Source organism: Lutjanus erythropterus, chromosome 13, assembly GCF_056507025.1.
Source record: "Lutjanus erythropterus isolate fLutEry1 chromosome 13, fLutEry1.hap2, whole genome shotgun sequence".
NCBI classification, from domain to species: Eukaryota; Metazoa; Chordata; class Actinopteri; order Lutjaniformes; family Lutjanidae; genus Lutjanus; species Lutjanus erythropterus.
In genome coordinates this window covers 9,463,662-9,482,685 of record NC_139329.1, presented here as the reverse complement: position 1 = coordinate 9,482,685, position 19,024 = coordinate 9,463,662, and the positions used below count along the sequence as shown (strand labels likewise).

Below are 19,024 nucleotides of genomic sequence, written 5' to 3'. Positions count from 1 at the left end.
GTAATCATATTTGAAAACCACTTCAACCACAATAATAACACACGTCAGAGAACTTCCAACACTTGTGTCCTTCCTTCCTTCCTTCCTTCCTTTAAGGAATGAACATGAGCCTGACAAGAAAGGGAAAACCTAGGACTGGGCAATATGGACAAAATCAAATAACACAATATTTTTTTTTACCAAATACCTTGAAATCGATACGGCAACAATATTGTAGAGATGACTAGTGGTGCTTTCACAAAATATGAACACAATGTGTTTTTTGATAAATAATTATCAGTAACATCTATATAAAAACTTGGTGGGTAAAGGCAAATAAAAGAAAAGAAAATCACTTTATTGTAATGCTGCCTTTAAAACCAGGAAAACACCAACCACACTTATGCCATAACACGATATAATGTTATCCAGAATCTAAGAAGATATCTAGTCTCTTATCACAATATCGATATAATAAAGATATATTGCCCACCCCTATCTCAACTGCTGATAATGCCCCTGGAACAATAGCATTTGCCAGGTTGCACCAGGCAACAAGGATTTAGACCTCGGTCAGCCACTGCATTTAGTACGTATTTTGCCACTTCTACTGTGTAAAAAGTCCCAAAAATATTCCAAATTGAATGACAAAATACATCATTTGTAAGTGCCATATGGAACGACATATGAAAGCATCTTCTAATGACCCCATGAGCAGTAACAGGTTATAAAACAGTCACAAATCTCTGTTGAAAATTAAATACGTAATTTTATGACGTGACAACGCTCTGTGGTTAAAGTTCGGTTATAGGCTTGGACACAAAAATTACTTGGTTTAGGGAAGTATCATGGTTTGGGTTTAAATTGCTATGCTGTTAAGGTTAGAGGAGCTACGTCGTTATGGTTACAATTATAAACATGTGTTTAAGGTTAGGGAATGATTTTGGTCCGATGTTTTGTTGACCCAACTATCCACCCTGACCTCCTCCCTATGCAGACTGTATATGTTGCTTTGCTTTAAAACAACGTCTCCAGACACATCCTGTGCTCCCGTCATAATTACTTCGGCCACTACCACAGGTCTTTTATGGGCACTTGTTGAAATGATCCTTCCTGTCATTCTTCTTGGGAGAACAGTCTCAAAAGTCCCGAGACTTCCTGGGAAATGAATGGGAATGGGGATGCAGCAGTTCAGGTTATTTTTGAAAGTTTCATCACCTTAGAAGTCATTCTCAAAAACCAACAAACCTTTCACAGTGACAGCACAAACAAGTAGATCGGGGTTATGTAACATGTGTTCAACCATTCTTGCTTTCACTTTTTCATTGCTAAAATGTTGCTTATAATTAAACCAGAGTATAATTGCTCCAATTATAAAGGACAAAAATATGGCAACCATTCTGTCAGCTTTGGCAATCAAATGCTGATGGCTGGTTTCCAGCCTGGCAACCAGCTCTAAAACTTGTCAGGCCGCATTTCCCAAGTGCATTGACTGATGCATCATCTTTCCGCGCCATCGAAGACTAACAAGTTGAACTTGCCATATTCATAACACAAAGAAGCTTCTGTTAGCTCACTAACTGTGAATCCTCTGCCCTCCTTCCTCCGTCTCGCCTCTTGAAAATGCTAACCAGAGCACGTACGACCATAATGAGTTCACCCAATTGCTTCTGACAGGTTTGGTCCGCAAAGCTGCAGCAGTTTTTCTGCTCTGTTCAAACAGGGAACACTGAGGTCTTGCTTCTTTGTCCTTCATAAACAACAGGCCAACACAACCAGGGCTTAATTCCCCTCTGTTTGTGGACAAATGGCCTCCTTCATTGGATCCAGGGAGAACAGAGGGACCACACAGCCCCTTCGTCTTAGAATGGACAAAGGCATTGCCCCCGAACCGGCCAACTTGTGTCATAACCTTATCGAAACGAGCCAGTGCTCCTTGTCTGAGAATAAGGCCACCGAGATGGAGAGGCCCAGTGAAGAGGGGTAAACTTCTCCTCTTCCTTACTGAAAAGGGCAAACTATGGCATCCCTGTTGGATACGGGGGACAGGGGAGTTCTTGTTTCTAATGGCTTGGGGTTCTCTGCTTACACGTCGTGCCCCCTCTCATCCACAGCCCTGTTAATCCCATTAATATGAAGAGGGCCAAGAGCTTGAGAGTGGCCACGGCTTAAGAGCCATCAGCCAGCATTAGCCCTCGAAATCCAAACCCTTGTCTAGACCCATTAACAACTTAGCCCCGCAGAGTCAAATCATTTGAGAGTCATGTTTAATGATGGGAGCATAACCTATAGCCAGCATTTACTGATCACGACACGCGTTCAGAGTACTGTCTTTAGAAAGCGCCAGATGCATCAGGACTAATCTCCTTTTGTTGGTCAAACAGCACATTTGAACCAGCATTTTGACTCAGTGTATTCCTTGGCAGCTTTGATGCCTTTCTCACATGATTGAGTAGCTGTGTTGAATGTCTGCCATGCAATTCTGACCATGCGAAGGATTTGCTTATTGGATGATTCAATCCAGTATTACACATTATTCCCATTTAAGGCGATTAATATTGTGTGTGTGTCTGTCTGTCTCTCTGTGTGCAGTATACTGTATGTGTGTGTGCTGCTATAACCACATGATGTATTAAGAGAGATAATCTGTTGGCTTTTAATTAAATAGCCAAGCAAGGAGCACTGAGAATACCCAAAGAGGGCTAAGGTTAACGCCTTGCGCAGTGCAGCGAAGACAATCTCTAATGTCTCAATCCGCCACCAGGCAGCCACCCGACATCGACATGTGGCCCATTTCTCATCCTACTGCATACCAGTTGGGTGATTTAAAAGCATTAGAGCCTGATTAATGCTGCTTTGAAGCAGCTTGCTCTGGCCGGGCCGGAACACAGCGAGGGCTTTCAAGAAACAATGGGCATGGTGACTGCTCATGAGCAGCCTTCAATCCCACAGTGAGACCAGTGACCGAGAGCTGCAGAGAATCACAAATGACAATCAGCTGAAGCGGGCAATCAGCGGAGTGATTCAGTTCCCTTCACCCCGCTGCTACACGTATTTAGTTTCAGCCGATGGCAGATCCATTCAGTTTGCCCCAGTAATCAAAGGAAGGTTCAGCTCAATGCTGTAATCAGCTCCACATCGAGCTATCACAGGTATTTAAGACTCCCGGGTATCTTGTTTCTCAAGGGTCTAGACATCATCTGGATCTGGAGGTTGGGGGTGTTTGGTGGCGTCAAAGGAGCATGTTCCCTGTGTAAAATGTCATTCAGGATTACTGTGAAGAAGTCAAACACTTGAACTACTGCTTAATGGAGCTACTATGCTCTGCACTACAACCTGCCAGTGTTTTCACACCTTTAGCTACAGCATAGAGTGTACTGTAACTTTATAATAGTGAATGCAATATTGGTTATGTTGTTAGTTGTTATATTATTATTATAACTTGCCTGATTTTTCACCCAAATACATAACATATACAAGTGTATCTGGAAAGGATTTTTTTAATTCTTAACCTTTTTTATAACTTTGGCCTAATATGGGCACTTAAACGTCCAGTAAGTAAGTTCTGGGGTTTCTCTCGCACTGAAACAATCATCATCATCATCACCAGATATTTGGGGAGATATTTCAGTTTGGATCGAAGTGGTGAACTGACCGGTCTGCATTCCCATCCACAGAACCATGCCACTAGTCTGGCTAATAAACTTGTCAGTCACGCTTTTAATTGTTTATTCAAACATTTCTTTGGCATCTGAACCGCAACTATGTATCAGCTGACATGTTGGCCTCACCGAGTGCAAATTACTGCTATTTTCACAAACCAGAAATAATTGATATTTCCTCAGCTTCTCGTGGAAAAAACCTCAATTGAAAAACCTTTCGATCGCCCGAGCAGTGACGAGCTGCTGGAAAGAGAAAGCTGGCTGAAGCCTGCAGCGTCACACCCACCAATACGCAGATCACGCACGGAACCTGCCTTTCCAATCTGGGCCACACAGCAGTCTGATGAGCTAATTTAACTGTTTTGACAGTCGCTGAGAAACCTGGTGACCCAGAATGGAAAGGTAGAGAAAAAGGAAGTTCACAGTTAAGTAACAGGAATGCAGTGTTCTGCTGCAATGTGTGTGTTTCCACACATTTTACATGTTAGGAAGCGCACCAATAAAACACTTTCTCAAATTTAATCTCTATTGCACATTTTCCAAATATGCAGGTATTTCAGATTTTTTCCTTTCTGCCCACACCACAGGCACGGCAGCACAAAGGCCAACATTTTTTTAAATGAACTTTAGGAGGTGAAATTCAATAACCAAGTTACAATATAATGAAGTCTTATTCTGGGCCTGATGACAGTGCGGGAGAAGAGGGAGCATCATATCTAGTCAGCTGTTTCCTATTGACCTAAATATGAACTCACTCTATCCAAGACTCCAACGCTTCAAGTAATTCTGTAGGGTTTTGTGGGTAAGGGAAGCAACTCACAAACATATCAGAACCCCTCATTAATGGTATTTTTAGAAACAAATGAATTTCTGCCAGGCTAGCTTATCTTGCAATTGTGGCAAGGGTGAAAATAACAATTTCTACCCTCATCGGCTATCTGTTGGAAAATGAGAGGTTTGGGAAATGGAGATCCAATCTATCTGTGGTCAGACACTGAGCTGATGTTTCCGGGCTGGTGCAGCTAAAGTAAGGATGGTCAAAGTGGTGGCATATTCATAGTGGCAGAGCCTCATCCATTTCTGTGAAATGCCTAGATGGCTGGAGATTCGATACTGTTTCTGGGATATTTTAGCATTCTTAAAGAGAAAGACGAGGACAGCACTGGAATGAAAATCACCAAGAACTTTTAACATCCAAATTTGTTGACTCACAGCAGTGCCTGGAACCTGAACAGTCTCTGGTTGGCGCACAGTGATTGTGCATGATCTGTAAATTTTGCGAAGAAATCATAAACACCCACATCCCGTCGTCTGAGAAAATATATGTGAGAAAGTGTGGGGCCAGTCAGATTGGGCAGGATGCCTCCGACAGATCTTCTTCCTCTCCTGCCAACAGATTACACTCCCTGTTGGTCTGAGGAAGGAAATGCAAGGACATCAAAATTTCCTCCTCAAGACAACAGACGCGCTGCACATTGAATAGCCACAAATCAGTCATTTTTATCATATTATTTAAACCTGCAATAGATTTTATATAAGATTTTATTTATAGTTTGATGCCGTTGCCGTATAGTGTATTAAATGTATGCTATTAAAAGTGAAAGTATTAATTTAATGATTAACACAAAATGCATTTCATGTCAAATTTGGGGGCCAAACAAACCCCTTTACAAAAACCTTGCAGAGCTAACGGGGACTGCATAGTGCAGATATAAACCTCTGTCTGCTCATTTCTAAAAGCAAACCCTGTCACATTGCTCATAACCATTCCATTGTTATTAGAATAAATATTGATTTATAGTCGTTTTAAAATATACGACAATATGACTATGTGCTTTTTTCATTAGGCCATCTTCACAGACTCTATTACGTACCGTCTGTGTCATCAGGAACTTTGATGTCTCCATCCTGGCAACTACAAGCAAACACAACATCCTCCATTTGAATCCACTTCAAACCTTCCCCTTCAAACTGCAGAAGGGAGAAAAACCCTAAACTGCTCACCAAACGGGACCATCTGGAGGCAGCCGTTGGATGATGGGAGCTGGAGGCCTGAAAGGCTTCAGGGGGTTGTGGAAGGGAAGGGCAGACAGAGAAAAAGAGAGGAAGAGAGGGAGAGACGGCGGAGCAGCTACGTCTACCAAACCATGTCGTGAGTCCCTCTCTGCAGGCAGGACGGTAATTACAGGGCGCAGACAGAGAAAGCCTGACTGGGGAAAAAAGCGGAGATGCTCAAACTGCCGGGTTGCCGCCCTCAACATAACCGCAACCAGCCCGTCCTACAGCATCGGCCATGAGAGTCGGGTTCCAGATCAGTGCGCTCGCACACAGTGCCAAGGACGAGGCAGCCGTGGCCACAGACGGAGTCCACGTCAGGCCAGGTAGGTCAACACAGGACAGTCTCCACCCCACAAGGACCACACAGAGCCTTCAGTCTGTTAACAAACGCTCTGTGAGGATTTTTATCAAGTAACCTATCAAAAACAAATGCAAACAAGGACCTTAAAGGATTTTTTGGGTTTGCCCCAATAGGAGAGCCCTCTTTGGTCCCTGGTAGAACCTTTTGTAAGGATTTCACTGGGAACCCTTTCAGAAAGTTCTACCAAGAACCCATCATATGAGAGATGAAATGTTTCCCACAAAACCTGCTATGAGAGGTTTGAGAGAGAACCTTTCTATGAGAGAACCCTCTCTACTGATACTGTCGAGAATCTTCCCACCTTTAGGGTGCTAACAAAAAAACACCCAGAGTGTTCTGCTGAGAACTCTTTTATATTCAAAAGGTTTTATCTAAATCCTACAAAGGGGATCTACCAAGAACCCTTTCATGCTATCGAACAAAGAACCCTGACAATTATCTAGAACCCACCCGAGGGGTTCTACTGAGAATCCATTTATATTATAGAACAAAGAACCCTTGACAAACTCTTGACAAAAAAAAAATCTTGAAGGATATATCAACAATCCTAGAAGAACTATTTTTTCAAAAAGGGTTTTCTAGATGAAAAGGTTTAGTAATGGTACATTCAGTCTTAAAAAGAACTCTTACAACGGGTTCTTCTGAAGCAGTGGTTCTGGGCAGAACCTTTTTGGAATCCTTATTTCTAAGAGTGCATCCAGGCTACTTTTCTGCTGATGATCCATGATAAAAACTGAATAAAATTAAGCAAACATGAAAGGAACATAAACAGTAAATAAATAAAGATTCACTACTTTTTGCTTTGTTTTTCCCGTAACCCGGTTGGTATGATCATTAAACAACATGAGTCACCGCCTAAAGAGCTGTGTGGCTTGTATTTGCCGTCATCGACTCCGAGCTCACATCAAACTACATCAGCGTGAAGTGTTCGGTTCTGCCCCCAATCCCTGACTTCTCTAATAAAGCTTTCGGGGCAGGGAGCAGAGCGGCGACTCGCCTTTAACCAACTGTCTGAGCGTTATAAATCATCGCCCATGCCCGGGGAGGCTGCGTCCTTCAGCGTGACCCGCAACCTTCACACATCCTCACACAGTCACACCTTACGACATCGCACCAGGGCAGAGAAATGAGGCGGGTGCAGTTTATCACATCCGTCAAGCTCCTGACAGTGAACGGTAATCCATAAACCCAGTGTGTGTGTGTGTGTGTGTGTGTGTGTGTGTGTGTGTGTGTGTGTGTGTGTAGGCTCAAATATGCCTTGAAAACAGCTCAGTGTTTTCAGCTGTTAAATGGAGAAAGTGGCAGCCTTTTTGGGTGTCACTCCTACCAGTTTAAGCTTGGTTAAACTTACTGTACTACAATAGCAACAACTTAGCAGGAAGCAGGGCTGCACAATTTTGTAAATAAGTCGTATTGCCATTAATTTGACTGAAATTGCGATTGTGATTAGTGGAATTGATCAGTTTTGCATTACAATGTTTATGTTCACTGAAAAAAAAGATTAAAAGTGTGATGATGTGATATTTATTGAAGTCTGTATCAAACAAAAAAGTTTTATTTCATCTGGAGAACAAGATTTTTAAGGTCAGGTCATCTATGCAGCACTACAGTAACTCATTATAATCCTGTTTTCTCATACATTTTCCCTTTTTCAAAGAATTGCGGTTTGGATACTGCACTTCACCATATATCAATTTTATTGCAATTGTGATTAATTGTGCAGCCCTAACAGGAAGAATATCACATATCATCATCATCTTCTGAACCCCAAAGACGGGCACAAGGTTTTCGGGACGGGTTTTTGGGAGAAAGTAAAGGGTACCAGTACTGAATTCCTGGCACTGGTATCAACACCGTATCATTTCAAATACGTACCCAACCCTGCTGGACTATGACAAAAATCGCCACCTGCAGTCAAGCTAATATGCACCGATGCCTTCACCAGAGTTTGCTGTTACACTGCACGTTTCTGGCGTGCAGGCCCACAGCAAGTCATAGAATATTGCACCAGTATTTCTCCTCTGACATTTATCTGGGCTCTCCCATTCCTTCACTCAGCCCTAACTGTAGATTATAGCGGCAGAGATATGAACTGCATGACGTATGATTCCCATTTTCCAGTGCAGGTGTCAAAGCTGTGTATGTGTTAATGATGAGCATGTCCAGGGGAGGGAGAGGAAAAGCTCCCCGGGGCGATTTGGCACCGCGGAGCCGGCCACTCTTCCAGGCTGTTGTTTTTTATCAGGGGAGGGGACGTGACTGACTGCATGGGATTATTTCTTTACAGCCTGGAGGATAACATGTAAACTTTTTTTTTCCCTTTAACTGTGACCTCCCGATGGCCTTGGTTACCCCGCATGAAACGCATAAAGTTTACTCAAATTAATGTGTAACCAGGACTCACCTTTGATAAGCACATTGCGACTCAGAGGCCCTTTTTCTTTTATTTTTCCTTCGACACTCCCTTCCCCATGAGAGGAATAAACGAGAAAGAAAAAGCAGCAACTTATTATGTATTCCACTGCCGTTCCTACCAGCCGATCGATTGCAGATCCTCAGGTGTCTTTTACATCAGCTCTGCAGCCCTTAGCCATTTTACACGCACCCAAATACATTCTGGTTCCTAACTTTTTACGCTGAGTTAAGTCAATTCATTGGTTTCACAGCCAGGAGCGAACGGACAAAACAATCTTTCTTCTCACAGAGAGGAATCAATGATGCACTGTGACAAAATATCCATATTTAATCATTCTGCAACTATTTATCACAAATATTCAATGGAAGAGTTTCCTTTTAGTTTTAAATGCTCACCAAATAAGTACATCAACAACACATCTTTTTGTTTTTTCTTACATTCTGTAATGCTGATGTCCTTTGAGTTGATGAAAAACATTATCTGAATGATCCATAAATTACTGTCAGACTTGCAGCTGAAGTAAATCCTCCCAACAAGCTGCAGGGTTGCTGGGTAATAGCGAGCTCGCAATTTGATTTATCGTCAGGCACACATTCAGGATTCTCCACGATGACAGCTTCTTTACCATCACAGAGTCACATCAGCCTCTTTTACTACACAAGCAGCAGCAGAATTAGCAAGTTAGATCAGCCTGCGTGTCCAAGGCTGTTTTACTTAACAAAATTACATATCTCTGTCGCACCCTCCCTTCCTCCGTCCCCCTCCCTCCCCCAAGTGGAGCCCAAGGGGACCGGGAGACGGCTGCTAATTACAAGCCTGAACCAAACACATGGTGTTAAAAACAGATAACGCCGCTTGACAGATAGCCTGCGATGGAAAACATTTCAGAGACAGAGCACGTCAGACAAAAAGCTCGAAAAATCTATCATCTATTCATAAAAAGCCTGCAATCACTTGGACCAAACCTCATGTGGTAATAAACAACAATATGTTAACATCTCTTCACAGAATAATCAGCGTTTGGCTTCTCTTTCTTGGATTAAAAACTTGGAGGCTGGCGGCTCTTTGGCAGCCACACAGCAGCCAGCTCTGCAGCAGCAGCAGCAGCAGCCTCTCACCTCTGCACAGCGAGGCCACTCCCTGACAGGTTTATGGACACAGAACACCATCATTCTTGCACAGGAGTTGCGAGAATCACCTGACCGTAGCACAAAGTGCAACGGCATAGCAACTCCACTGCAAGAGGAGTATCAGACTTTCATGAAAAAGGCCTCGGGGAATGTGTAACACAGGAAATGTTCTATATACAGAGCAGTCAGAGACGTTGTAAAGGAAATACAGTACAGCACCAGCTGATACGGACTGTTTGTGTAGTGTTACGTCACTTCTCTGAGTGTGTTGTAAAGCTGCACAACACCTGTTATCCACCATGTTTTTAGCTTCTGATATTATTCCTACCTCAGATCCTCTGTTTGGTCAGCAGACATTTAAACTTGACTGATTTTAAAAGGACACTGGCTCATAATTCTTTGTTATTCTATCAGATTTATATGCAAACTTTTATTTATAGATGAGTTATTTTGTATTCTGTTGTTGGCATGTTGGAAACTGTTCTTTGGTGCTACAGTGTTCCTTTTTAATTACCCCTTTCACTAAATTGCTCACTTATTTGCAATTTTATTTGCTGATGTACAAGAGATTATATAGGAATGATGCTTAATATCTTGAACTTTTTCTGAGGAAAAAATCCTCATATTCAATTTTAAGTTTTTACAATTTTTGGCATCAGCTTCTTCATGATATTTGGAAGACAATTCATTGTTTTTTTCCACGCTGTCAAACTCTTTATCTAGTTCTTGCTTCTTTTTAACTAAAAAATAATATCATTATCTGTCCTACAAATGTCTTGAATGCACACCATATTGAATTTTCAATATTAGATATTTCAGTCTGATTGTTTTTTATTTTATTCTCCAGATTTTATCAGAATGTTTATTTACTGAAGGTGTCTTTAACAGTGTCGCCTGATCAAAAAATGGCTATATCATGATTTTTTGTTAATATTACTTTACACAGCTCCATACCAAATATGAAAGTATAGTCTATATGTTTTTTTTAGCCTGTAAATAATAAATATATCTGCACAACACATAACTGCTGGTCCAAAGGACATATAGAATATCATGAGCTGCACAATATTCTGTCAAGAGCATCTATAAGAATGATCTCAGTATGAATCAACCTGTATTAGCTGTAAAATGATTGCACAGTGATGGCAGCAGGAAAACAACCCTGCCTCTGACCTACATCAAGGCATCGATGGTGCATTAATGAGCCTGAGGCACTGACAACCATTCAGCCATCAAATATCAAAAGGCCAGCTATGAGTAATGCATTACCCCGCCGAACCCAGCCTGCACTGAGCTCGCCTGTTCAAACCAAGTGGAGGGTGACAACTTACTGCCTATTTGGAAGTGAATTAATAACAAAATACTTTGCTCAAAGTTTCAGCAGGCTGGGGCGCTTTTGGCGACGATGCTCGGTGCTGAGCGGAGTAAGAAGACAGACTTCTCCTCCAGAGATCAATTATTTCCTCAGCACAACTCAGAGACAGAGAACAAGTCCAGACTCTGGAGACTCAACACTGCCTGTACTGATTTCACTGTTCATCCTAGGAAAATGATCCTAGACAGATATTACTGCTGCAGGATGTATCATAGGAATGTGTGGAAACACTGTATGATCATGATTAGAGCTGCAATGATCAGTTGATCAGTTGTCATCTATTAAATTAATTGCTAGCTTTTGACAGTCAGTTAAGAAGAATTACCCAAATTCTCTGATTTTAGCCTCTCAAAAAATGATTTGTTGATTTTGTTACTCTTTTATGACAATAACAACAAATATCCCCGGGTTGTGGAAACTGTGATCATCATTTTCCCCTTTTTTTATGGACCAAACAACTAATCAAATAATCGAGAAAATGATTCACAGATTAGCCCTAATTGGCCCAAATAATGATCACTGTAAACTCACCAAAAACAGAAAAAGTTTCTGCAGGAGAAGGAGAAGTGTTACAGTGCTCTCCAAGTTACTGGCACTACAGGTAAGAATAGGCAGGAGCAGAGCATCGATCCCTCCACAGCTCCTCAAAGCACCACACCACTTCTGATACACCACCTATGGTTGATAAATTGATTCTTGCCCTCAGGCACACACTTTGTATTAATCAGGGTTCTTCCATCTCTTCCAAAGTCAGATTTAAGCACTTTTCAAGGTGCATTTTCATCCTTTCCAGGACTGTTCACATGCATATACTCAAAATGATTATTTCACCTCATCATCGAAAAAAGGAAAACGCAGAACACATAAAGTTTCAAAATGTTGACTGCCTATACAATCTGACAGAGCCAGTATTGCACTCATTTTATTTCTTTATCTAAAAGCCAACTATTCAGTCAGGCAGAGACTTATTATGAAAGTACTGTAATTGAAATTTCAAGCACTTTTCGAACCTTGAAAACAGTAAATTGAAAAAAAAAAAAAAACTGTTTTCAATGATACGAACCCTAATAAATGTAAAAGCTGAGCTCACAGTGCTGCTGCAATGACATTCAGCTCATTCAGAGTTATGGCAACATAATGAATGAAAGCCCGTTATTATTCCTGTGAACTGATAGTGGATAAGAGAGGAGGTGCGGTGGAGACAGTGGTGTTAGGATCACGGGGCTGCATGTCATTCATTCACTCAGTAAGTACCTGTCATCGTAGCAGAAATCGGCGCCCAGAGTGTTGACATACAGGACCAGAGCCACGGCGCCGCACAGCAATTCTGCAAACATCTCTCTGTCTCGCACGCACGCAGGGGAAAAAATAATCAAAAAGAGCACAACAACAAAAAAAATAAGGGGAAAAAAATGAGAAAGATGCGAAGCGAGGCAGAGAGGAGCAGCGATCTGTGTTCCCTCTCAGTCCCCGTCTTTGTCAGGATGTCTCTGCGAAAACAAGTCCGTCTCCCCCCCCATCATCCTCGCTGAAGTGCACAAAGTGGATAATCCATAGGTCGCTCTCTGTCTCTCTAACCCATGTTTGGTGTGAGCTGGAGGGCAGTTTTATCCTGCTGGGAGCTGGCAGGGCAGGAAGAAAAGACGAGCAGCCTTCAGTGGATGTGTGACAGCAGCAGACCGCACCGCACGCCTTCCCTCCCGACACGCAGGAGGAGGATCTGATGCTCAGCGGCCGCTGCTGGATCAACGTCGTGATACGGACCGACGTCAAGTCACACGTAATGATCGCCTACCGCATCCGGCTGGGCTTTCAAAATAAAGCTCGCCCGTAAACCTCGAATTTCATGCGCAATATAAGCTCATTGCCAAGGTGGATCTGAAAAAAAAAAAATATGATAAGAAAGTTTTCTTTTAATTTTTACAACAAAAAAAGGCATGTACTACCTAATGAGCACAGAAACAAATAAGGGAAAAGGTTTAATTTAAAAAAAAAAATATGATACCATTACCAATACAAGATCCCATAAGGTGATGCCAATATAATTCGTTAAAAATAAACCATGCTTAACTTCACCATAACAGACTGTAGCTGTTTAATCCATACATTAAGGGTATTGGGTACTGATATCCATGTCTAATTATCCCATTTAGCTCACATCGAATTGAATTACTTTCTTTTTTCCATTACTTATGATTGAACATAATTCTTCCATATGTGCATGAATTCACTGTGCTGCAGCCTTTTTAAAATAAAATAAAATAATCTAAAATGACAGTATTATCTGACATTTTATGTTTTGCAGCTAATTCAGCAATAGACATTTTTTCACAATGGACATGTTGATATGAAACAGTAGGGCAAACACAGGTGTTACTTGTTCATAATTAAGGTTACAGTGCAACAGCAGCACGTGACCCTGTTTGACTGGAATAAATGGAACAGAGCCTTAATTAGCATCACTAGTAACTCCTGTGTTTACCCTACTGTTTCATGTCAAAACAGCTGCTGTAAAAAAAGTCTATTAACAAAAGTAGACTACATACCATAAAAAACCTCTTCATTTATACTGGAGCTTCTATCCATATCCATTTTCCTATGGACTCTTTATGTGAGGTATATTTATGCTTTTATACTGAGAGAAATCTTCTTCACTTCCGTTCCTGCCCTCAGTGTCACTGGTGTCTTGACGCAGCCGCTGTCCAAACGCATGTGGTGTAGGGAGATCTCAAGCGCATGCGCACTGCCCCACCAACTGAGACGAGGATAAATCACACTACATGATGCTGAGACCAGTCGGTAAGGGTCACTTACTGTCACTAACAGTAGTCCATAATGTGGAGGTGGTCCTTACTGTGACGTTCAAGGACATCTGGTATGGATTCTTAGAGCATAATCATGAAAGTTTTATTTAATGTCACTATTATTTCATTCCCTAGGGGTAATGATTGAATATTATTTCAGTCAGAGGTGCCACTCTCCTCATCCACTAACTATAGCATATAGTACATTATGGTATAGGCTTATGGTATACCATTTAAAGATGAGTGCATATGACATGTTGTTTACAATATTTATTTGAATGGAAGAAGTCAGAAGTTGTCACTGACCCAATCCTGGGGACAGTAGCAGCGTGATTTGGGTTTGTGATTTGCTGTGTGCAACCTCTTAAATTATATTTCACTAAGTTACTTTTACTTTTTGTTTCAATAATCTAGTATTCTAAAAGAATATGCATTGTTTTAAGAAATATTATAGTAATATTGATGCAGTAACTATGTGTTAAACATGGGCCTAACTTGAGTTAACGTGCAGATGTTCAAGATGCTATTCAATCCCTCTATATTTGTGAGACAGGAAGAATTGAACAATTTTCAATGCAACAAACTTTTTTAAGGCATGTATTTATTGCACAAAACTGCAACAATGACTAGTTTATGTTGAAAAATATGCTTGTATAGTCTGTTTTGATTTAAACTTAGTGAGTTTTGATTTATCTGTGTACAAAAGATCAGGACAATGTAATAAAATAACTACTTTTATACTTCAAAAACAAGTTGCTTTTTTAAAAATAAATCGAGCAGCAGATATTGAGTGTCTTCCTGATGGGGAGAGGGTCTAACTCACCAGTTTCAGTGAGTGTCATCACGCATGTTGCTGATGGAGGACTTGTTGCAACTGTCATGAGTTGCAAATGTCCCCAGCCTACCCCACTGAAGGCCTATATCTTATTCTATAATTAAGACACATAAATCCTAGAGGCTGTATAAAGGACAACAGCGATGTAAAATCAGCCTGTGTCTTGTGAATGATTTAGTGAACTTTTATTATAAAACTAATCTGGTTTCAATAAACTACACAGAAATGATCACAGCTGCAGAAAACAGCAGCTATAAAAGAAACATTCTGTTTATGTGCTTTGACTTCTGTTCACTGAAAAGAGAAGGACAATTCACAGATGTTTATTTTAAGCTACTTTAAAATCCGCTACTAGTAGAAATCATAGTTTTGTGAGTGGACGTCTGTCAGTCCAGTGACTGGATCCTGTCAGAGTAGAGACACTTTGATCTGATTACATCATGAGGGGACAACCTGTTCTGTTACCTGATGCAAAGAAAAGGTGACATGTTCATCACAGTGGCTACTGTGAGACTCTCTTCACTGTCACTCCAGTAATTGCTTTCTATTGATTTAAGTCTGAGCAGGCTAAAAGATGAGCTGGCCCCACAGTGACCAGTAGAGGGCTCACAGTGCATGGTGTCTGTGAGGACACAGTCTTTATTTCAGTCTCTGCTGCACAACTTAATGCATTGTCCTTAAATAAAAATAAAATCGTCTCAATTGATTGTGAATTATTATCCCAACGTTCCAAAATGACCCGTTTAAAGCACTGATAGAATAAAACAACAGTGTTCTTTTCCATGATGAGTTTAATGTCTGGTAGTTATTATGCTTTTCTAGATTGGATCTTGTATCATCAGCTTCAAGATGAACAACATGTTTTGATTTCCAAAAACAATATACAGCATTTGAAAATCAAAGTCGCCCACCATTCATGACGAGCAAAATGTTCCTGGACTCCGCTCCACAGAGGATATTGCACAATATAAAGAAGTAAGAGACCAGCAGTGAAGAAAGGAGCAAAAAAAAAAATAAATGTAAAAGTGTTTCACAGACAAAGCAAGTAGCTGGCCCACTGCATATTGATTGAGGGTTGTTTGAATAGACAGACCCCATCTGTCGGAGCAGACTTCAATGTAGCCTTTCACAGGACAGCAGCAGGACACTGCCATGTAACACATTTCAGGAATTAATTAGACTGATCAGAGCTACCGGCCAGCACAAGGGTCTTTTTTTTTTTTTTTTTGCTTCTAGTCTATGGCTCACTGAGGGCTGATTAATAACCAAACATGAATGATCCAGCCCCCAGGTTCAAAGATGCACATGTGCTGCAATGTCTAACTGCATTATACGTGAAGAAAAGAAAACAAAAAATTCTTCTGTGATCAAAGCAAAATGATAATAATCTGACAGAGGAACAAATGATCAAATGCTCAAAAACTTTCTGCAATTATGTTACGTGCTTGGACTGCTGTACTGCTTTACTTACACACGTCTCTCTGTCATCCTCATACATCACTGGCAGCAGTACTGCACTTACGTTAAATTTGAAGTACTTGTACTTCACTTTAGTTTAACTTGATGGCACTTTATACTTCTACTTAACATTTTTTTAGGGAAATATTGCAGTTTTTACTATTTAGTTAATTATTACTGCACTAGAGCTGTTGATCAGCAGAAAATGAATTGATAGGTGTTTGGATAATAAGTATTTTTTATGTAATTTTTCAACAAAAAATGCTCTAGTTCCAGCTAATTATTTCCAGGGGTGAAATTAACTCATTGCAAATACTCAAATTACTGTAATCAAGTAGTTTTTTGGGGGTATTTATACTTTTATGAGTAGATTTTCAAGCCTGTACTTTTACTTGTACTTGAGTACACATTATACATTACTTTTATAGTTGAATACTGAGTACAATTTGAATTAAAACTTTCATCTGCATTTAAGGTGATCTGATCACAAACAGACAATGAAAGTCAGGACATATGAACAGAAAACAAGCCATAACACTGCAGCAGCACACATTTGGAGAAAGTTTTAGCGATGTAACAGTACTTATACTTGAGTACAGATTTTCAGTACTCTTTAAACCTTTGATCATTTATAAAAATGTCCTGCTTTTGCTTGTCTTGTGTGGTTGTGAAATAAATGTCTTTGGGTTTTGAACACAGGAAACATTTCATTGATTAATAAATGCAAAAACAGGAAGAATAATCAATAATAAACATAATCAATAATGAAGATTATCATTACTTGTGGCCCTGTATTTTACACATTAAGACAACACACACAAAACAGCTTATGGTGGTGGAAGTATTCAGATACCACACTGTAAAAATACTACAAGTCAAAGTCCTGCATTGAAAATGTTAGTATGAGTTAAAGAATGTTAAGTATTATTAGAAAAATGTACTTCAACTCATAAAAGTTAAGGGGTTTTATGTAACATGTATGTTACGTTATATATGTGCAAATAGTCCAAATACACAAGTTATGTAGTTTTAGTCAAGTAAATGCAGCACATCCTCACATTTGAGAAACTATAACCATGAAATGTTTTGCATTTTTGTATGCAAACATACCAACATGTTACATACCACAACTGTGAAATATGATTATCTATAATCTATGATGATTACGGCTGAAACCAGGATATTAAGTAACTGATATAATCAACTACAATATTCTGCTTCTTACTTGTCAGTGCATTTGAAATAATAATCCAGCCTTTCTGCTGTATAATGAGTACTTTTAATTTTTCTACTTCACATTTTGTGGATAATATTTACTTTAATGACAAGATTTTACCTGTAAAAGTGCATTTATATGCTGTGATGTATAGAGAGTTTACAATTTTAAATACAGAGCCTGAAAACTTCTTCCACCACTGGATCCTTGTGTGAACTTGAGCAGGAATTTGGTGCAATTTGACTTGTTTTGTGACCAACATTAAGACATGAGGAACGATGGATTGAAGGAAACAACTTTTTCTTACTTACCGTTTCTATATTAATATAGTTGAATATTTCATAGACAAACATATAATTTATTGTTAAATGTATTTGTATTGAAACATTTGTCAGGGAATCGGTGTACATTATGATAAGGTCTCAATTTCACACATGTGAAGTGTCCAGCAAAGTGAAAACATGTGCATGTGCATGTGGGTGAAGAGGAAAAAGGAAAATGGGTGCTGGGGGGATTTTGCCTGATGTGTGTGACAGAGGAAGACCTCCCTGAATGTCTTTGGATCCTGGACGGTTTGAAGGAATTACAGGGACACTGTTCTGGCTGTTAGATAATTACAGGTTCAGAGCCACGTCTGAGGGCCAAATCACTTCTGCATGGAAAAAAAAAGAAGACGAAACGTGAGTGTGGTAAAAGCAGAAAGTGATGCTTAACGCAGACACACTTAAGTATGGCTTCGCACAAAGCCAAGAGGCTCATACTACTTTGTGGGTGTTTTGGAGGAACAGATATTCAGCAGAATATCAAACACGGAAACATAAAGCAGCATAAAGCAGCATGTAATTAATAATAGTAACTATAGGCAGAAGAATAAGAGGACGGAGCTTCCAGGTCTGAAAAGTGAATGAAACGTGTAAGTGGCTTACAACCAGGGGCGGATCTAGGAGTTTAGGAGATCTGGGGCTAAGCCCAGGGACTGCAGCCAATTTTTTTTTCTTTTGCTTCTACGTACAGCGAAATAACTTTAAGTTCCATTTTATCCAACTTTATGCCACTACACTACATCCCAAAGGCAAATACTGTTCTTTTTATTCCACAAAGCTGAAAAAAGGATGTTTAATGACTACATGGTTCTTACAGGACAGTGACGCTACAGACATTGGTTGGTCTTATAGACCATGATGCATTGCTGTAGATGAAACCAGCTACAGTGACCTCTAAAGTAGTTAAAATGAGCCCAATCTTAAACATCTACAACAGTAAACAGCAGTAAAATTAAAGCAATAATATTAATACAGAAACATCAGACATAATAACACTGACAGGGAACATTTTACTGCAACATGAATACTTTTACTTTAAGTACATTTATCTGATAATATTTCCATTCTTTTACTTCAGTAAGGTTTTGTGAATGCAGGACTTTTACTTGTAGTTAAGTGTGTTTACAGTGTGACAGTACTTTTGCTTCAGTAAAAGATCTGAATACTTTTTACACTCCTGGTCACCTCAAAGGAGTATCATCATATCCATATATGGTCTGGACAGACAGACAGACAGACAGACAGACTGGTCTCCGCAGAGGCTGCTGCAGGAAAATGTGCATGTGCATATGAACGCATGTTCACACACGACATGGTTATCTCTTCTGAGCTACAGATTAGAAACACACTGCACGTTGGCTTTCTGTGGATGGCGGTGCCGTTGGCTTTTTTTTTTAAACTGTGGAT

General features: G+C 40.2%; 1 protein-coding gene across 1 annotated transcript in view; it reads right to left on the bottom strand.

Moving 5' to 3' along the window:
* Nucleotides 1-12,716, bottom strand: part of tmtc2b (transmembrane O-mannosyltransferase targeting cadherins 2b) — a 134,318-nt gene extending 121,602 nt beyond the window's left edge. Inside the window, exon 1 of the mRNA XM_084734511.1 lies at nucleotides 12,236-12,716. Coding sequence (XP_084590637.1) covers nucleotides 12,236-12,318 — 83 coding nt within the window. The 5' untranslated portion in view covers nucleotides 12,319-12,716. The remainder of the gene's footprint in view (nucleotides 1-12,235) is intronic.
* Nucleotides 12,717-19,024: the final 6,308 nt, after the last annotated feature.